This window comes from Thalassophryne amazonica, chromosome 4, assembly GCF_902500255.1.
Source record: "Thalassophryne amazonica chromosome 4, fThaAma1.1, whole genome shotgun sequence".
NCBI lineage: Eukaryota > Metazoa > Chordata > Actinopteri > Batrachoidiformes > Batrachoididae > Thalassophryne > Thalassophryne amazonica.
In genome coordinates, this window is record NC_047106.1 from 105,250,934 (window position 1) to 105,271,462 (window position 20,529).

Genomic DNA, 20,529 nt, shown 5'->3' on the forward strand with positions numbered 1-20,529 from the left:
TTACTGTGTAGAAATCTGGGGATCAACATATACAACCTATATACAACCTTTATTTATTTTGCAGAAAAGAGCTTTAAAAGTGATTAGTAACAGTGGTTTTAGAGATTCATCTAATCCATTGTTTATTAAGTATAGGGTACTTAAATTTCATGATTTAGTTGATTTGAAAATATTACAAACGATGTACCAAGTTAATAAAATACTTTACCAACAAACATTCAAAATATGTTTGAAAAAAGAGTAAGTAGTTATAAATTGAAAGGAATAGAAGTCTTTAAAAAACCAAGATTTAGAACCAAAGTAAAGGAAAGGAGTATTGCAGTAAATGGTGTCAAATTATGGAACAATCTTAATAAAGAAATTAAAGAATTAAGGTCGCTTAAATTATTTAAAAAACATATTAAATTAGATGTATTAAGTAAGTATGAAACTATGAAGTAAGTCAGTGGGCTGCAAGAAAGTCAAAAAAAAAAAAAAGTAAACTGTTAATAATGTTTGGAGTGTCTTAAGTTTAAATGTAACCTGTCAGTGATGTAATCTATTAATTAATGGTCATAATTATGAAATGGGTCAGTGGTATGTGACAAGTTAAAGAAATGCAATCTGTTAAATAATGTTGACTATGATGCTGTATATTGAAAGATTGTATTGTTAAAAGGGGCAGAAATCATAAGACTTGTTCTTCTTTCTGCTCCTTTTCATTCTGGTATTGTGGTGCTTTTGTTTTTTGCTTTTCTGTTTTTCTTTTAAATGAATGAAATAAATATTAAAGAAAAAAGAAAAAAAAAAAAACTGTAAATGACCTCTCTAGAGTAGAATCTGCCATTATTCATTTCAGCCAATGTGCTGTATGCAAGGAAGAAATATCCCTTTTGGAGAGTGGCGCATCAAGTGTGAGAAAAGGCAATGATACTTATAGACTAGATCCTGTGTGGAAGGATGGTTTGTTGCAAGTGGGTGGAAGACTCAGCAGGGCGGCCTTACCTAAAGAACAGAAACATCCTGTAATACTTTCCTAAGGTCAACATGTAGCCAATCTCATCTTGCAACATATACACCAACAAGTTGGCCATACTGGCAGAAACCACATGCTTTCAACATTGCAAAGAAAATATTGGATTACAAGCTCTTTCTTCTCTAAGAAGCTTTATAGGATCATGAAGTGATGCTGGATAACCTTCTGCCAAAGGGGACTGGATCTATATACACTGCACTCTCTGACACTTGGCCAGTGTGGACAGCCTGCCCATATCCCAAAATGGTTGAAAGTGAAGAAGAGAAACATAAGAGGAACACAATGAAGAGAAGCACAAAGAAGATTGGACTTTGTGGCTCCTATGATGTTTCATTGTTTGTAATTGTTTTCTTCCTTCACAAGTGTAGGAGTGTAGGAGCCATTTGTGGGTTTTTTGTCACTTCATTTTTGTTTTGTATTTTGCACAGTAGGTGGTGGTAAAGAGGCACCCCTTACCAAAAAATAGTACTTATAAGTATATAAAAAGCAAACTAGAAGTATACTTGAAACATACTTGCATATACTAAGTACAAAAAGAACTGGAGACAGGCTGGTAGGGAGAGAAGGATGGAGATAATGTTTAGGTCCATCCCTTGAAAAACTGCCAATTTATATTGTAAAAAAAAAAAAAAATCTATTGAGGGGCCGAATGTTCCAAATTAAGCACAAATGTGGAATGATCAATTATAACCTTCTGAATTTCCAGTTTTGCGATTTCTTGCTCATAAATTGGCAGTCTTTCAAGAGATGGAGCTAAACTGAGGAGAAAATGCTCCATGGCACTAAATTCCCGAGGGGGAGGAGGGGGAGGTGGTGGCGGCCGGTTTTGGAGAGCTGCCAAAATGGCAGCCTCCACCGCAGAAGGCTCCTCCTGTGGTCTGGTTCTCCTCCTCTTTCTTTGTCCTGTGAAAAATTTAAAAATTTAAATTAGATTTCCCACAATTTCTACAGTGTGTACAGCCCTAAACAAAGAAAAACTACATTGATTGGTGGATTGTATTATAACCAGCACACACCTGTGGGAGTGTACACCGGGGGAGTGGGCGCAGCAGCAGCACCAGAAGGACCAGGGTCATTTGAGCCTGACGGGACCTCAGGCAGTGAAGAGGTCCTGGGCTCTTCATCATCCTCTTTAATGACAGGACATAATGTTAGGACATCTTTAAAAAACATGTTAAAATACATGTTTTGGTTGCACTGTACCTTCTGACTCCTGGTCCAAGGTGGATGAGGGAGGGAGTGTTGTGTGGGCCGCTGAAGAGGAGGTACTGCTGGCCCACCACCACCAGATGCCGCCCTGCTTGGAGTGCGGGCTCCAAGCACAAGAGGGCGTTGGAGCCGCTGGAGGTGACAGCTGTCATCAATCAACACCAGCTGTCACCCATCACCACCACTATAAAGACCGGACTGCAACTCCACCTCCTCGCCGAGAAATCGTCTACCATACAGGTAATTTTCTCTGCTGACTAAAATTCGAGTATTAGTCTGATCTCTTTTTGCAGCCGTTTTCCTGGGACGGATACCCTGTCTGCGGAGTTGGCGTTTGGTGTGGACTGCGACGGCTTCGCCTCACACCCCACTCAGATAAGTGGTTATCTCAGGAGCTGCACGAGTGTGTGATTGGAGGTGGAGGTTCTCCCTCCTTAACTGAACACAGACTGTGGGATTACTGAGTGTGCGGACTCACACTCATCCAGAACTGTTTCTGTTTTCTGCCAGCAGTACCGGGTCTGACTGCTGAAGACAGTGGCTACCTGGGGCGCAGGGCTTGGCGGCTCCGGTGTTCTTCAGGTCCGTTGGTGGTGAGGCTTGTGTGGGTTCCGGCTTCTCTCTCACCGGACGTCTCCTATCTTCGAGCCTGCCACACGTCACCTTTTGTTGGATTGATATAACACATATTTGTATCTGTCTGTTTCACGTTGTGCATCTTCACAACGTTAAATTGTTACTTTTTGGCTATTCCATTGTCCCTTCATTAACGCCCCCTGTTGTGGGTCCGTGTCACGACACTTCCCCAACAGGGAGGCCCTGGTTCTGGGCCTCTTGTGGCTCCTGGACCTTGCCCATGTTGCTGGTAGTGGGCCGGGGAGCCACGAATGGGTCAGGAATGAGAGGACACCAGAAAACCTTCATCTCCTCCTCTGGTGTGCTGCTGCCCCACTCTTCCTGGCCTCCGTCTCCATCCTTCTCTCCCTGAGGTATGTGTACTGCAAGCCCTTCCACCGCTTGCGGCACACTTCCACTGAAAATAGATTAAGATAGATTTGTTTTTGTAAACACTATCAATTAACATAATATCATTTTGATTAGTGTAGAGGATTAGCCATTAAATAATTTGACTTTATGGAACAGCGGCTCTCATTTTGGAGGTCAATATATAAATATAGTGATTGATTTGGAGGGCAGCATATAATGTGACGTCACCATTATGCCCCCGATAAACCAGTCACCACTTGTTTATACATCCGTGTAGTTAATAAATTTATTTTCACGGACGAGTCGTTCGCGCGTGCACGTGTGAAAAAAAGACAGCTCCTCGCTTTCTCCCTCTGTCATAATTGTGTTAAATAAATGACACAAAAGAACATAAGTCCAGCAGACTGCCAGAGACTGAACATATCCACATCAAGAATAAACTCCAGACAACTCCAAATTACCGGCGGTTCGTTCGTTCACGCGCGCAGCACGAAACATTGTTCCCCCGCCGGTCCCCGTTGCTCGAAATGATGCAGAATCAGTCAATAATGTGGCTATTGTTAACTTTGTATCATTTATTGTGAAAAGTATTGCTATTATTACATGGATCTGCCAAGAACAAAGTCGCTAAAGCCATTAGCAAACTACAAAAAAAAAAAAAAAAAAAAAAAATCAAAGCTTACCTTCCAGTCCAGTCTCCTCGCTGACTCTTCTCCACGCAATGTCCTTTTTGTACTTGTCTTTGTAATCACAGTTTGAAGGGTCGTACAACTCAGGCCTGGCGTTCAGAGCAACGATGAGCTTCTCCTCCATCATGAACGAAGTTTGCCCGCGCAGCGCTCCCCTGCGTCACCACATATTCAGTCCCTGATTGGTCATCGCGGCGCGACGAGATGAAAAAGTTCAGATTTTTGAACTTGGGGAGGAGGGCAGCGCGACGTGAGGCGAAGCAATATCGCGCCACAAATGCGCAAAACGCTCAAAATCGCTTCACCTGCGTCACTTCACTCGCCTCCATCGCGTCACGCTGCGTGGTTTGGCGCCAAAACGCGTCCTTACATAGGGATTACATGGCAACCTGTGGCTGCAGTTGCTCGCGTCGCGCCCGGTGTGAACGTGGCATTAGAGAAAAAATGATTCATAACAATCCCAAAGACATATCTTTATGTTTGGCTGCTTTCAGTGATGCCGGTATTTGGTTAGACTCTTTCTCTCCGATTGTTCTGTCTGAGTTATTTTCATTAGTTACTTCCTCCAAACCATCAACATGTCTATTAGACCCCATTCCTACCAGGCTGCTCAAGGAAACCCTACCATTAATTAATGCTTCGATCTTAAATATGATCAATCTATCTTTATTAGTTGGCTATGTACCACAGCCTTTTAAGGTGGCAGTAATTAAACCATTACTTAAAAAGCCATCACTTGACCCAGCTATCTTAGCTAATTATAGGCCAATCTCCAACATTCCTTTTCTCTCAAAAATTCTTGAAAGGGTAGTTGTAAAACAGCTAACTGATCATCTGCAGAGGAATGGTCTATTTGAAGAGTTTGTCAGGTTTCAGAATTCATCATAGTACAGAAACAAAAGGTTACAAATGATCTTCTTATGGCCTCAGACAGTGGACTCATCTCTGTGCTCGTCCTGTTAGACCTCAGTGCATTTTTTGATACTGTTGACCATAAAATTTTATTACAGAGATTAGAGCATGCCATAGGTATTAAAGGCACTGCACTGCAGTGGTTTGAATCATATTTATTTAATAGATTACAATTTGTTCATGTAAATGGGGAGTCTTCTTCACGGACTAAGGTTAATTATGGAGTTCCACAAGGTTCTGTGCTAGGACCGATTTTGTTCACTTTATACATGCTTCCCTTGGGCAGTATTATTAGAAAGCATTGCTTAAATTTTCATTGTTACGCAGATGATACCCAGCTTTATCTGTCCATGAAGCCAGAGGACATACACCAATTAGTTAAACTGCAGGAATGTTTTTCAGACAAAGACATGGATGACCTCTAATTTCCTGCTTTTAAATTCAGATAAAACTGAAGTTATTGTACTTGGCCCCACAAATCTTAGAAACATGGTGTCTAACCAGATCCTTACTCTGGATGGCATTACCCTGACCTCCAGTAATACTGTGAGAAATCTTGGAGTCATTTTTGATCAGGATATGTCCTTCAATGCGCATATTAAGCAAATATGTAGGACTGCTTTTTTGCATTTGCGCAATATCTCTAAAATTAGAAAGGTCTTGTCTCAGACTGATGCTGAAAAGCTAATTCATGCATTTATTTCTTCTAGGCTGGACTATTGTAATTCATTATTATCAGGTTGTCCTAAAAGTTCCCTGAAAAGCCTTCAGTTAATTCAAAATGCTGCAGCTAGAGTACTGACAGGGACTAGAAGGAGAGAGCATATTTCACCCATATTGGCTTCTCTTCATTGGCTCCCTGTTAATTCCAGAATATAATTTAAAATTCTTCTTCTTACTTATAAGGTTTTGAATAATCAGGTCCCATCTTATCTTAGGGACCTCATAGTACCATATCACCCCAATAGAGAGCTTCGCTCTCAGACTGCAGGCTTACTTGTAGTTCCTAGGGTTTGTAAGAGTAGAATGGGAGGCAGAGCCTTCAGCTTTCAGGCTCCTCTCCTGTGGAACCAGCTCCCAATTCGGATTAGGGAGACAGACTCCCTCTCTACTTTTAAGATTAAGCTTAAAACTTTCCTTTTTGCTAAAGCTTATAGTTAGGGCTGGATCAGGTGACCCTGAACCATCCCTTAGTTATGCTGCTATAGACTTAGACTGCTGGAGGGTTCCCATGATGCACTGAGTGTTTCTTTCTCTTTTTGCTCTGTATGCACCACTCTGCATTTAATCATTAGTGATTGATCTCTGCTCTCTTCCTCAGGATGTCTTTTTCCTGATTTTCTCCCCTCAGCCGCAACCAGTCCCAGCAGAAGACTGCCCCTCCCTGAGCCTGGTTCTGCTGGAGGTTTCTTCCTGTTAAAAGGGAGTTTTTCCTTCCCACTGTCGCCAAGTGCTTACTCATAGGGGGTCGTTTTGACCGTTGGGGTTTTTCTGTAATTATTGTATGGCTTTTGCCTTACAATATAAAGCACCTTGGGCCAACTGTTTGTTGTGATTTGGCGCTATATAAATAAAATTGATTTGATCTGATTTGATTTGAAGTTTCCCAGCAACCACAGCAGAACTGTTTGAGTAGATGTTTGTTTTTGTCTGTAGCTGGGATACCTCCTCTTCTGACAACAGTGCTGAGTGTTAGCTGCAACCTCTGCAGATACATAGACAGCTGCTTTGAGGAAGACTGTGGGTAGTGTATTGGGCCCAAGTTCTTTTATCAAATTGGCAGCTGGCAACAGCAAACTCTCCATGATGCACGTGTGACATGAAGAGCTGAAAGGGTGAGGTCAGCAAGTAACAAGTCGATTTCCATGAATTGTAGTCCACCTCATGGCTGGGTTTTGGGACTTTATCAATAATTTTGTTCATGCACAATGGCTCCTGGCTGGCTCACCAGATGTTACGCGCCATGCCAAGCGCGTAATCGACTGCGACAGAGTATGAGAGTTAACAGAAATAGGTTCAGCCATGGAGCCAAGGTGTGGGAACAAAAGTCAGACAAAAGGAGTGATTTTAAGAAGATGTCTATTATAAGTCTTGTAATACAGTTTACATGTGTAGAAATAAATAAGGTATGGGGCCATATGGATATTTCATAACCATGCATACATAAATAAATGTGTTGTATGATACACAATTTCATCATATTTCATGTTATGAATAAAAAGGTAGAATTCATAAACCAGGGCAATGGCCTATAGCCAAAACAAAATACCATTCATTCAAGATTTTTTTTCTTTCAAGTTCTTTCAAAGTTGGTTTTCCCAAAGTTCTGTCTTTGTATTTCAGTTCAGTTCCAAATATTCCCCACTGGAGTTTCACAGTCCATAAATCCAGTTTTTGGTTCGACAAAAAAAATAGAGTGAATATTCCTACCGTGGTTTGGCAGTGACTGGGTGGCTCGCCATCCAGTGGAGGAAGAAAGAATTCTAGCAAGGAAAAAAAAAACCTGACCTGAAAGCAGGCCACATGACTTGAATTAGTAGAGTGTCACAAAAAACAAATTACTGGTAATGAATCATGCATTGCAAATAAATTAAATATTCAAAGTTCAGAAATAATTTTGCGCAGCATAGTTCAATTGGTGGAATTGGGTGAAAGTCAATTCAAACAAAGTCACCTGAGCATTCAATCCAAAAGTTTCAAAAGCTGGCATACTGACCAGGCCTTCCACAAATGAGGTAGTAAGGTTATCACAAAACATTTTGCCAAGAGGTTTGGCTTTATAAATAAATAAAAAAATAAGGACTAAATATAAACATGTTTGGCTGTGCTGACAGGAGCTACCTCAATGCTACTTCAGCATTAGCTTAGCACAAGATAGACACACACAAACTCCTGCCGCACCAAAACACTGAAGATGCATCAAAATTAGGGAGCAGATTCACTCACCGGAGAGTAAGGGTGTTTTCCAACAGCACGGGATGAGTGTCCGGAGGTTGTAAACCATATATCTGTAGTATTGTTTGCATAATTAGTGAATTAGCATTGCACCCATATCACTGTAATATAACGAAAACAAAAAAGTCAACAGACTCACCAGGGGGAGGATGTTCCGCAGATTATATGTAGTGATGTTAAGCTCGAGTCAGGCTGCTCGACACAGCATCATGCTTTTTGAACCAGAAGTGTCAGTGAGCAGCATTTCGAACATGCCCCTATCACGTGACAACTGCGAGCGAGGCCTCCTTGCGTCACACCATGTGTCGAGCTTCGCGGAAAATTCGAATAATCTGGGCGTTTCAATACGACCCGCCAAGTATTTAAATGAGATCTGAATCGCAGCTCAAACCGTGGATTTTTGAGGGGAGGAGATTGCTAGCGACACTGTTATTGCCAATTACCACGTGAATCGGAGCCAAGGAAAGCATTAGTTTATATTTAGGTCTAGTTTAGAGTTCATTTAGTATAGTTAGCTACATACACATCTAACATAGACAGACACACACCATACACAGCAGGCATCCATTCATATACAACATTTATTCACACAGTACATCAACATAGGTTAGACTATATATTATAGGTAGATCAGAGACTGAGCTGAGTGACTGAAGAGCTGTGATTTTGTTGAAGTGAAAGGTGTGAGAGAGAGAGAGTGAGTAGTGGTGAGAAAGGGACATGGAGGAGCCAGTTCCAAAAAGAGCACGATCAACTGCTTGGGAGCACTTTGATCTAATAAGCTCCCAAAAGGTCAAGTGCTTGATTTGTGCTCAAGAGTTGAGGTACAGTAACAATACGTCTTCAATGCTGTGATACCTGAGGTCCAAACATCCCGAGACATCAATGGCTGCTGCTTCTGTTGGTGTTCCTGCTGCTCCTGGAGCAGGAATCAGGCCATGTAAGCTATATTTTATTCTTTATCCAAGATTAAAACATACTCTAAACAAAAATAGCTAAGTATGTCATACCGTATTTCCATTAAAGGCAGACAAGCTGATCTGGATGAGGCACTGGTAGACTATGTTGTGGAAGATGCACAACCGTTCAAAATGCAACCCCTGGCAAAAATTATGGAATCACCGGCCTCTGAGGATGTTCATTCAGTTGTTTAATTTTGTAGAAAAAAAGCAGATCACAGACATGACACAAAACTAAAGTCATTTCAAATGGCAACTTTCTGGCTTTAAGAAACACTATAAGAAATCAGGAAAAGAAAATTGTGGCAGTCAGTAACGGTTACTTTTTTAGACCAAGCAGAGGGAAAAAAATATGGAATCACTCAATTCTGAGGAAAAAATTATGGAATCATGAAAAACAAAAGAACGCTCCAACACATCACTAGTATTTTGTTGCACCACCTCTGGCTTTTATAACAGCTTGCAGTCTCTGAGGCATGGACTTAATGAGTGACAAACAGTACTCTTCATCAATCTGGCTCCAACTTTCTCTGATTGCTGTTGCCAGATCAGCTTTGCAGGTTGGAGCCTTGTCATGGACCATTTTCTTCAACTTCCACCAAAGATTTTCAATTGGATTAAGATCCGGACTATTTGCAGGCCATGACATTGACCCTATGTGTCTTTTTGCAAGGATTGCTTTCACAGTTTTTGCTCTATGGCAAGATGCATTATCATCTTCATCATCCCCAAACATCCTTTCAATTGATGGGATAAGAAAAGTGTCCAAAATATCAACATAAACTTGTGCATTTATTGATGATGTAATGACAGCCATCTCCCCAGTGTCTTTACCTGACATGCAGCCCCATATCATCAATAACTGTGGAAATTTACATGTTCTCTTCAGGCAGTCATCTTTATAAATCTCATTGGAACAGCACCAAACAAAAGTTCCAGCATCATCACCTTGCCCAATGCAGATTCAAGATTCATCACTGAATATGACTTTCATCCAGTCATCCACAGTCCACGATTGCTTTTCCTTAGCCCATTGTAACTTTGTTTTTTTCTGTTTAGGTGTTAATGATGGCTTTCGTTTAGCTTTTCTGTATGTAAATCCCATTTCCTTTAGGCGGTTTCTTACAGTTCAGTCACAGACGTTGACTCCAGTTTCCTCCCATTCGTTCCTCATTTGTTTTGTTGTGCATTTTTGATTTTTGAGACATATTGCTTTACGTTTTCTGTCTTGATGCTTTGATGTCTTCCTTGGCCTACCAGTATGTTTGCCTTTAACAACATTCCCATGTTTGTATTTGGTCCAGAGTTTAGACACAGCTGACTGAACAAACAACATCTTTTGCAACATTGCGTGATGATTTACCCTCTTTTAAGAGTTTGATAATCCTCTCCTTTGTTTCAATTGACATCTCTCGTGCTGGAGCCATGATTCATGTCAGTCCACTTGGTGCAACAGCTCTCCAAGGTGTGATCACTCCTTTTAAGATGCAAACTAACGCGCAGATCTGATTTGATGCAGGTGTTAGTTTTGGGGATGAAAATTTACAGGGTGATTCCATAATTTATTCCTCAGAATTGAGTGAGTCCATATTTTTTTCCCTCTGCTTGGTCTAAAAAAGTAACCGTTACTGACTGCCACAATTTTTTTTCCTGATTTCTTATAGTGTTTCTTAAAGCCAGAAAGTTGCCATTTGAAATGACTTTAGTTTTGTGTCATGTCTGTGATCTACTTTTTTTCTACAAAATTAAACAACTGAATGAACATCCTCCGAGGCTGGTGATTCCATAATTATTGCCAGGGGTTGTAGTGGAGAGCAAAGCCTTCAGGGCTTTACTACAAATGTTTGACCCAACATATGCCTACCTCCAGAAGAGAAAACCGGCTCAGATACTGGGCGACACGAGTCGCAGTCTATCCCAATTTACAGAGAATGGCAAAAAAATATTTGTCGATGCCAGCAACATCAATGTCTTGTGAGCAGGTCTTCTCCAAAGCTGGAGAGGTGGTGAGGCAGAAGAGGAGCCGATTAAAGTCCAGCACCATTGAAATTATTCTTTTTTGAATAAAAATTGTTGAAAGTTGCACAATCACCGTCTTCTATCCCCTCTATTCTAATTTACAAATTACAGCAACATAAGCACCAGTTGCAGAAACACATGCCTTTCTCACTTTTCCCATCACATTTGATTCAAATATAGTTTGAGGAATGATAACACAAATCTACATATAGTCTATAATAAAGGCTTTCATAACCATTATGTGTGCATCTGTAGGGACTATTACATTAAAAAGACACAATAATACATAGGACATTTTTTATTATTATTATTATTTTTCAAGAACAAACCACATCAGTCATGAATTAATGCAAACATTTGTCAGGGCACTCGCTCAAGGTAGTTGTCAAAGCAATCCAGCAGATGTCACCCTTCAAACTGTATCAAACGCGTTGAAGCAGTGTGTTGATTTTCAGCCAGTTGTGTTGCAGTGGCTCATTGGTTCATGAGGCTTCGAAATTGCCATCACTAATGATATGGCAAGGAAGACCATAGTGCGGTTTCCAGGATTCATGCAGCGATGTCAGAGTTTTTGGCAAAAATGCCAACACAAGCCACAGCAGAGAGCAGCGTGGGTCCGTAGCGCAGCATGCACATCCAAGCCGTGGGAGCCACAGTCAAGTAGGAGGAAGTGAAAGTGGGCAGGGATATATAAAGGAAATGAACCGCAAAAATAAAACCACAACAGGAAGTGGGGGTGCTAGGTCATGTGGGTTACATTTTGCCAAAACTGGAGCAACTTTAACTTTTGACCCCTGTACAAACTGAAAATGACCTTTGTCACCATTGTTGCTGTTTTTACCCCATAACTCCAGAACATTCAGTTATAGAAAGTCTAAACTATACCTTTTTGGAATCTTTGTGATCAGACACATAATGTGGTATAGCTTTCAATATGATTGGAACATTTTTTTTTGACTTGGCCCCCTATTGAAAATTCAAATGGTTAACATTTTTCTATGATATGTACCAAAAGGTATACACAGTCAAATTTTGGTGCTTGTAACTGGAATTGAACAATTCTTACAGTTATCTGCTGTACTATATTGCTGATGTGGACATTCTATTTAAGGGCATGATCATATACCAGTGACTGCATGGCAATTGTTCCATAACAAAACTAACATACTTATGACATTACCATGCACTGGCAATGATGTGGAAAATCGGGACAAAATTTTTGAACAGCTCAAAAATTTCACTCTGATTTCAAAACTGATGTCAATGAACTACTACGTATACCACGTTTTTTTCAAGTTGGACAAAGATGGATCAAGAAGTGACTATGATCGTGGCCGAATTTGCTATTTGGGATGAAACAGGAAGGAATGGCGCTCTGTGGAATACCCTCACTAATCCTTCTGAAAGGCGTTTTCTGTTTTTTTAATTTCAGTCTGCGTGAAGAAGCTGCCTGACAATTCTCCCTGCTGCATATAGTCACATCCTGGCCAATGTGGTGGGGTGCATTATTATTATTTGCTTTGTTTTGAAAAGATTTACAGTCAGCCGTTAGCCGGAACCTATCCCAGCAGTCATAGGGTGTGAGACAAGGTACACCCTGGGCAGAACTGCAGTCTATCGCAGTGCCCATGAGAATTCATGGGGTCACCAAAAAGTTCCTCCACATCATAGCCACTGGAGCCAGAGATTTGCAAATGATCAAGGTCTGTACTAGCAGTGCGTAGTTTAACCCTGGGTATTACTTTACGTAATCTTGTACTCATTTTTTCAAAGTCATTCACAGTCCCAGAGGCAAAAGGTGACGTAAGCACACTTTGTAATTGTGTTATATAGAGCTGGGATGGGCAAATGCCAACATTTGATGAAGTCTGAAGTAGAGAAACGTTGTCCAACTCACGCGATCAGATAATGACTTAGTTTCTCGTAATACAGTTGAATGTCTTTCTTTAATTTGGGGAAAATGGAGAATGACACTGTTGGCTTTGAGTTAACTCTGGATGGGTTTATTATTCCTCCTGGTGGAAAATACCCAATATTTTTTATGGGTATTTTTATTTACCTTTTTGTTGTCTTTTGCAATGTCATCTTGCTAACTTTGATCATTTTGAAGAAGAACCTTCACAAACCCATGTATTTCATTTTGCTCAGCCTTCCTCTCAATGATCTGATAGGCATCAATGCAATGCTGCCAAAAGTGCTTTCAGACATTGTGACAGAGACAAACAGGATTTACTATCCTCTCTGTGTATTACAAGCCTTCTTGATCCACATGTATGGTGGTGCAGTCCTGTTCATTCTTGCAGCAATGTCCATTGACCGTTATATTGCCATTTGCATGCCTTTACGTTACAGCTCTCTGATGACCCCCACAAATGTCGCTTGTGTTATTGTTCTCATTTGGGGGCTCGACTTTGTCTTGATTGTGTCTTTCTTCGCTCTGCAGGCAAGGCTCCCCAGGTGCAAATCTGTTATTATGAATGTGTTCTGTGATAACCCATCGCTCCTGAAGCTCACATGTGGAAACACAACAATAAACAACATTGTAGGATTGCTTAACACAGCCATTATGCAGTTGCTCACCATTTCTATTCAAACATTTTCCTACGTGAGGATTCTGATCACCTGCTTGCTTACAAAGAAGTTAGAAACAAAGCGAAAGGCTATCAACACGTGCGTTGCACAGTTGGTTGTATTCATCATTTTTGAGATTGTGACAACTTTTACAATTTTATCCCACAGGTTTAAAAATATCTCACTTGACTTGCAAAAAATAATGGGCATGCTAATATTTCTCGTACCACCACTTTTGAACCCTGTTGTGTATGGGCTGTGTACAAAGGAAATAAGAAATGCTCTTTTGAAAGTCTGTAAAGCCACAATGTGTCAGATTTAGTGTCATCTATTGTTAAGGTTGCAGAGTGCATTAAATCACGTCTCGTCATATTTTTGTTTCCTTTCATGTTTTTTCCAAGTCCCATATAGATATGAAGGGCTCCTTATGAGCTCATCAATGAACAGATGGCCGTCAATGCTTATGCTTATAAACACCCTAACATCCGACATAATGTAGCTTTAAGCAAATGTCCAATCCACCTAACATGCTTGTCTTTGAACCCTGTGCATGTCTGTGATTTTATGTTTTATGTGGGAGGAAGCCGGAGCACCCGGAGGGAACCCACACAAATATGAGGAGAACATGCAAACTCCACACAGAAAGGCCACAGGTGGGAATCGATCCCATGAACTTGTTGCTGTGAAGCAACAGTGCGAACTACTGAGCCACTGTGCTGCCCAGGTTCCCATTCAGTTCATGTAAAAATGTCCAACTTCACAGCAGAACACTTTTACAGCCTGGTACAAAAAAACTGTTTTGGTCTCTGTAGATATTTTCTCCCTCCATGACAACTGTACAAAGGACAGTTTTTTTCTGAGTTTAAGACATTTTAAGCCATAAAGTTATGCACATTTGGGGTGTGCCTCTTTGAGTGATGAATGCTGAGCTGAATGCCTCCGACTCTCATAATGTCAGTCCCTCAGAGACCCATTGATGTGGCTGTTAGCAGTTGTGGAGGGCTGTATCTGTTGTTCTGAGCATTTTATTAATAATACACCAAAGAATATGGGTTGTTATGGGCTGAAATGTTCTCATGGACTGTCGAAGATGTCCTTGCTGCAATATTCATGCAGCAGTGTTATTTAATGTTGTGATATCTTGATTGGCCCAGTTAATTCATGATTACTGAGGAAATAAGTGTGTGGTGGAAAAATTATTGGCCAAAAACTGTGAGTGCTGTAAATCAGAAATAAAGAATCAAATTATGCTGAAAATGCCTTTGTGGATTTTATTTCTCCTTGCAAGGGGTAATACAGGTCAGAGCAGTGAATCAGCCATTGTTCTGGCTCTGTAGTCCCAAAGCTGGAAGATGATACATGTGGGACAGTGGTATGTTTACCACTGTGTTACATCACCTTTCCTTCTAACAACATTTGGGAACTGAGGACACTAATTGTTGAAGCTTTGTAGGTGGAATTCTTTCCCATTCTTGCTTGATGTATGACTTCAGTTGTTCAACAGTCTGGCGTCTCCATTGTCGTATTTTGCGCTTCATAATGTGCCACACATTTTCAATTGGTGACAGGTCTGGACTGCAGGCAGACCAGTCTAGTACTCGCACTCTTTTACTACAAAGCCACGCTGTTGTAACATGTGCAGAATGTGGCTTGGCATTGTCTTGCTGAAATAAGCAGGGACGTCCCTGAAAAAGACGTTGCTTGGATGGCAGCATGTGTTGCTCCAAAACCTGCATGTACCTTTCAGCATTGATGGTGCCATCACAGATGTGTAAGTTGCCCATGCCATGGGCACTAACACCCCCCCACACCATCAGAGATGCTGGCTTTTGAACTTTGCGCTTTTGTCCGGAGGATACAATGTCCATGATTTCCAAAAACAATTTGAAATGTGGACTTATCAGACCACAGAACACTTTTCCACTTTGCGTCTGTCCATTTCAAATGAGCTCGGCCAAGAGAAGGCGGCAACATTTCTGGATGTTGTTGATGTATAACTTCTGCTTTGCATGGTAGAGTTTTAACTTGCACTTGTAGATGTCGCAATGAACTGGGTTAATTGACAATGGTTTTCTGAAGTGTTCCTGAGCCCACGCGGTAAGATCCTTTACACAATGATGTCGGTTTTTAATGCAGTGACGCTTGAGAGATCGAAGGTCATGGGCATTCAATGTTGGTTTTCGGCCTTGCCGCTAACATGTAGAAAGTTCTCCAGATTCTCTGAATCTTCTGATTATATTATGGACTGTAGATGATGGAATCCCTAAATTCGTTGTAATTGAACATTGAGAAACATTGTTCTTAAACTGCTGGACTATTTTTTTCATGCAGTTGTTCACAAAGTGGTGATCCTTGCCCCATCTTTGCTTGTGAATGGGTGAGCATTTTGGGGATGCTCCTTTTATACCCAATCATGACACTCACCTGTTTCCAAACAGGTGTTCTTTGAGCATTCATCAACTTTCCCAGTCTTTTGTTACCCCGTCCCAGCTTTTTTGAAATGTGTTGCAGGCATCCATTTCAAAATGAGCAAATATTTGCAGAAAAACAATAAAGTTTATCAGTGTGAACATTAAGGATGCCTCCTGGGCGAATCCCAAGGAAGGTGTTCAAGGCACGTCCATCTGAGAGGAGGCCCCGGGGAAGACCCAGGACTAGGTGGAGAGATTATATCTCCACACTGGCCTGGGAATGCCTCAGGATCCCCCAGTCAGAGGTGGTGTGGGGTCCTCTGCTGGAGCTGTTGCCCCCGCGAACCAAACCTGGAAAAGCAGTTGAAGATGAGTGAGTTTGAAGATTAAATATCTTGTCTTTGTGGTGTATTCAATTGAATATAGGTTGAAGAGGATTTGAAAATCATTGTATTCTGTGTTTAATTGACATTTTACACAATCTCCCAACTTCACTGGAATTGGGGTTGTAAATATTTAGTTTGATGTTTGTACATATTAGGCTAAATGTGTAAATACTTAGCATTAACTAATCTGCAAAAGTTTTAGGTTTGACAGAAATTTGATCATGTGTTCTGCCTTTTTTTCCTCTAATTTTTGGTCTTCATCTGTGGATCAAACAAATATCTGCACAGTCTGTCTGCAAATATCTATCTTGGGAGGTGACGAAGACGGAGGAGGGAGAGGAAGCATAAGCGAGGCCGCAGGTCTGGTGTTATGCTAAGGCTATGCAAACAACCACATAAGCCACCCCTCCCGAGCCTGTTTCTCTCCAATGCCAAATCCCTGGTGCATAAAACGGACGACCTGGTTTTACAACTCGCTGGAAATCGCTATGTTCGTGACTGCTGTGTGCTTATTATCACCGAAACCTGGCTACACCCGGACATACCGGACGCTAGCGTGCAGCTAGCTGGCTGCACGCTGCTACGCGGAGACAGGACAAAGGACTCTGCTAAGAGGAGAGGTCGGGGGCTCTGTATTTATGTGCATGATATCTGGTGCAACAACGGGACAATCATAGACAATCACTGCTCCCCAGATGTCGAGTACATGTCTGTAAAGTGCCGGCCTTTTCTCCTCCCGAGAGAGCTAACTGTTGTTATCATCACTGCTGTGTATATTCCACCCAATGCTAGTGTAAACACAGCGCTCTCTCTCCTGCTGAGCACCATGAATGAACAGCAGGGGGGTCACCCAGATGGAGTACACATCTTAGCAGGGGATTTTAACAAGGCCAACTTAAAGACTGTACTGCCTAAATTCTACCAGCATGTGAAATGTGCTACAAGAGGGGAGAACACACTGGATCATGTTTACTCCAACATCAAACTTGCATACAGAGCCATACCCCTCCCCCACCCCAGACAGTCAGACCATCTTTCCCTCCTGCTCACGCCAGCCTACACCCCCCTTAAACGCAGGCTTGAGCCCACAACAAAGACTGTTACAATCTGGCCTGACAACGCACTCCCCAAACTCCAAGACTGCTTCCAACAGACAGACTGGGACCTATTTGAACATCATGAGCTGGAGACACACACGGGAACGGTTCTGGACTACATTCAGTTCTGCATCGGGAATGTGACTGTGACAAAAACCATCCGGGCTTTCCCAAATCAGAAACCCTGGATGACCAGCCAGGTCCACTCACTCCTCAGGGCCCACAACGCTGCTTTCAGGTCAGGTGACAGAGCTCTGTATAGTGCTGCCAGAGCTGACCTGAAGAGAGGAGTAAAAAGAGCAAAGGCGGACCACAGGATGCAGATAGAGTCCCATCTGTCTAGCAACAACACACGGAGGGTGTGGTAGGGAATACATGACATCACAAACTTCCGGGGTTGTGATGCTCCAACAGCAGACCTGAGTGCACCACTGGCAGAGGAGCTGAACAGCTTCTTTCCTCGACCCTCACCAGTTTGCTTACAGGGCAAATAGATCCACAGAGGACACCATCGCTGTAGCTCTCCACTCTGCTCTAAACCACCTGGAGCAGCCGCAGAGCTATGTCCGAATGCTCTTTTTGGATTATAGTTCTGCCTTCAACACAATAATCCCGGTCAGACTCACGACAAAACTGGACACTCTCGGCTTCCACCCTCTCACATGCGCCTGGATTAAAGACTTTCTTTCCAACCGTCCCCAGACTGTGAGACTCGGCCCCCACCTCTCCTCCACCCGCACGTTGAGCATCGGCTCTCCACAGGGCTGCATGCTGAGCCCCCTCCTCTACTGCCTCTACACCTATGACTGCAGACCGGCCCACAAGAACAACCTTATCGTCAAGTTTGCAGATGATACCACAGTGGTCGGTCTCATCTCCGGAGGTGATGAGGCTGCCTACAGAGAGGAGATCCGGCAGCTGGCAGCCTGGTGCTCAGAGAACAACCTCGCTCTGAACACTAGGAATACCAGTGAGATCATCATTGACTTCAGGAAACACTGCACTGACCCTGCCCCCCTTCTCATCAATGGCGAGCGTGTGGAAAGGGTCCACACCTTCAGGTATTTCAGCATTCTCATCTCAGACAGCATCTCCTGGTCCAACAACATCTCCTCTATCCTCAAGAAGGCTCAGCAGCGGCTACACTTCCTGAGAGTCCTCAGGAAGTACACTCTCAACAAAGACCTGTTGCTGGCCTTCTACCGCTCATCCATTGAGAGCCTGCTGACATTCTGCATCACAGTATGGTTTGGCAGCTCCACCGTTGCTGACAGGGAGAGAATGCAGAGGGTTGTTAAGGCAGCACAGTAGATCATTGGCCGCCCTCTCACCTCCCTGTTGGACATTTACACTCCCGCTGCCTAAGTAGAGCCAAAGCGATCGCCAAAGATTGCTTTCACCCTGGCTCTGCCCTGTTTGACCTGATGCCCTCAGGGAGGCGCTACAGGCTCACAAGGACAAAAACAAACAGACTGAAAAACAGTTTCTTTCCCCAAAGCCATAACCACATTGAACACTAGCATGCACTGATCCTACTCGTACAATCTTAATCATGTGCAGTAACCCAATCACACACACAACATATGTTCTAAACCATCCTTGCAAATAGGCAGGCTCTCCTTTTTGCAATCTTTTTTTCCACAAATGGGCAGATTTAAACCCGTTCTTACACCCTGTCTATTTACTTTCAAATGCCTTTTATTTCATAAACTGGCTGCCTGCCTCGTTTGCTGCGTGATCTGCAGGGAAATGTGGCGCAGAGTTCTGGTTCTGTGCTGCGTCCTAAGTGGACGGAGCCTAAGCGGAGTAGAGCGCATAATTTCCTGCCGCACATGGAGAGAATTCGGCTGTGCCCACCTCCAGATAAATCTGAATCCTCTCCGTTTGCAGCAAGACATGTCACAGAATTCAGAAAAACGTGCAGGAATTATAAGCTTGTATTTATAATGTTATGAATGAGATGTGCGTTATCTGGAAGAAAATCAAGGTGTAACTGACTTTAACCCCCCCCCCCACACACACACACACTTGTCCCTCCCATTAGAGAAACCCAGAGGTGAAATGACCTCCGCATGCGGCGCACCTATCCTCTTTCTTTCACCATCTCACTGCCTCAGCCAGCAGGGGTGCCTGCAGCTACCTACAGGGGGCGCCAATTTGCCAATTCTACACACAGTGACAAGAAAACCATTTTGCGGTGGACATAATTTTTTTTAGTGCTCATCCCCATGGTGCCGCCCCTCCATAAATGTCATCCAGGGCAACGGCCTGCATGGTCCGTATCAAAAACCGCCACTGCTCCAGACATTTCTATGGCCAGAATGTCTTAAGCTGAAGGACTTTCTCCCCAGAGCGATCACTGCACTGAACAATAACAAATCACTCTAATCCGCACCTTTCAAGTTTCTTGTGCAATATCTGTAAACCATGTGCAATTTTCCTGTGCAATACGATTCCACAGTTGTATATAATTCTCTTTTTACATTTTACTTGGTCCACATTTTATTTAATTTTATTTTACCTTATGTTTATATTAGTTGTACATATACTCTGAATAATTTACCATTAAATTTCACTAAACTTCTTTTATTTGGCTAAAAATTACTCACACCACAGAAAGCACCTTTTTGGAGTTGCACTCAAATCTCAATGACAATAAAGGCGATTCTGATTCTGATACTGATATCACTTGATTCGGTGTCAGGCACCGAGGGCCCTCATCTTTTCACAAAGCACATGTGGACTGGTTGGGCGAACTCCCCTGAACCCTTGAGCACCCGACGGAGTGTGTAGAGCTGGTCCAGTGTGCCGCGACCAGGACGAAAACCACACTGCTCCTCCTGAATCTGAGGTTCGACTATCGGTTGAATTCTCCTCTCCAGAACTCTGGAATAGACCTTACCAGGGAGGCTGAGGAGTGTGATCCCTCTATAGTTGGAACACACCCTCCGGTCCCCCTTCTTAAACAGAGGGACCACCACCCCAGTATGCCAATCCAGAGGCACTGTCCCCAACCACCACACGATGTTGCAGAGGCATGTCAACCAAGACAGTCACACAACATCCAGAGACTTAAGGTACTCAGGACGAATTTCATCCACCCCAGGAGCCTTGCCACCGAGGAGCTTTCTGACCACCTCAGTGACTTCGGCCTGGGTGATGGATGAGTCCTCCTCTGAGTCCCCAGTCTTTGCTTCCTCTTCGGAAGACTTGACGATGGGATTGAGGAGATCCTCTAAGTATTCCTTCCACCGCCCGACAACATCCCCAGTCAGGGTCAACAGCTCCCCACCCGCACCATAGACAGTGCTGGTGGAGA

General features: G+C 42.7%; 1 protein-coding gene across 1 annotated transcript; it reads left to right on the forward strand.

Annotated features, from left to right (window-relative positions):
- Positions 1-12,705: 12,705 nt before the first annotated feature.
- On the forward strand, positions 12,706-13,638 carry LOC117509002 (olfactory receptor 1-like). Its single transcript, XM_034168826.1, has one exon. The coding sequence runs from the start codon at positions 12,706-12,708 to the stop codon at positions 13,636-13,638; it is 933 nt and encodes a 310-aa protein (XP_034024717.1).
- The last annotated feature ends 6,891 nt before the right edge of the window (positions 13,639-20,529 follow it).

Bases quoted from the DNA above. Each gene is read 5' to 3' on its own strand.
- LOC117509002 (XM_034168826.1), top strand. From the start codon at position 12,706: ATGGAGAATGACACTGTTGGCTTTGAGTTAACTCTGGATGGGTTTATT.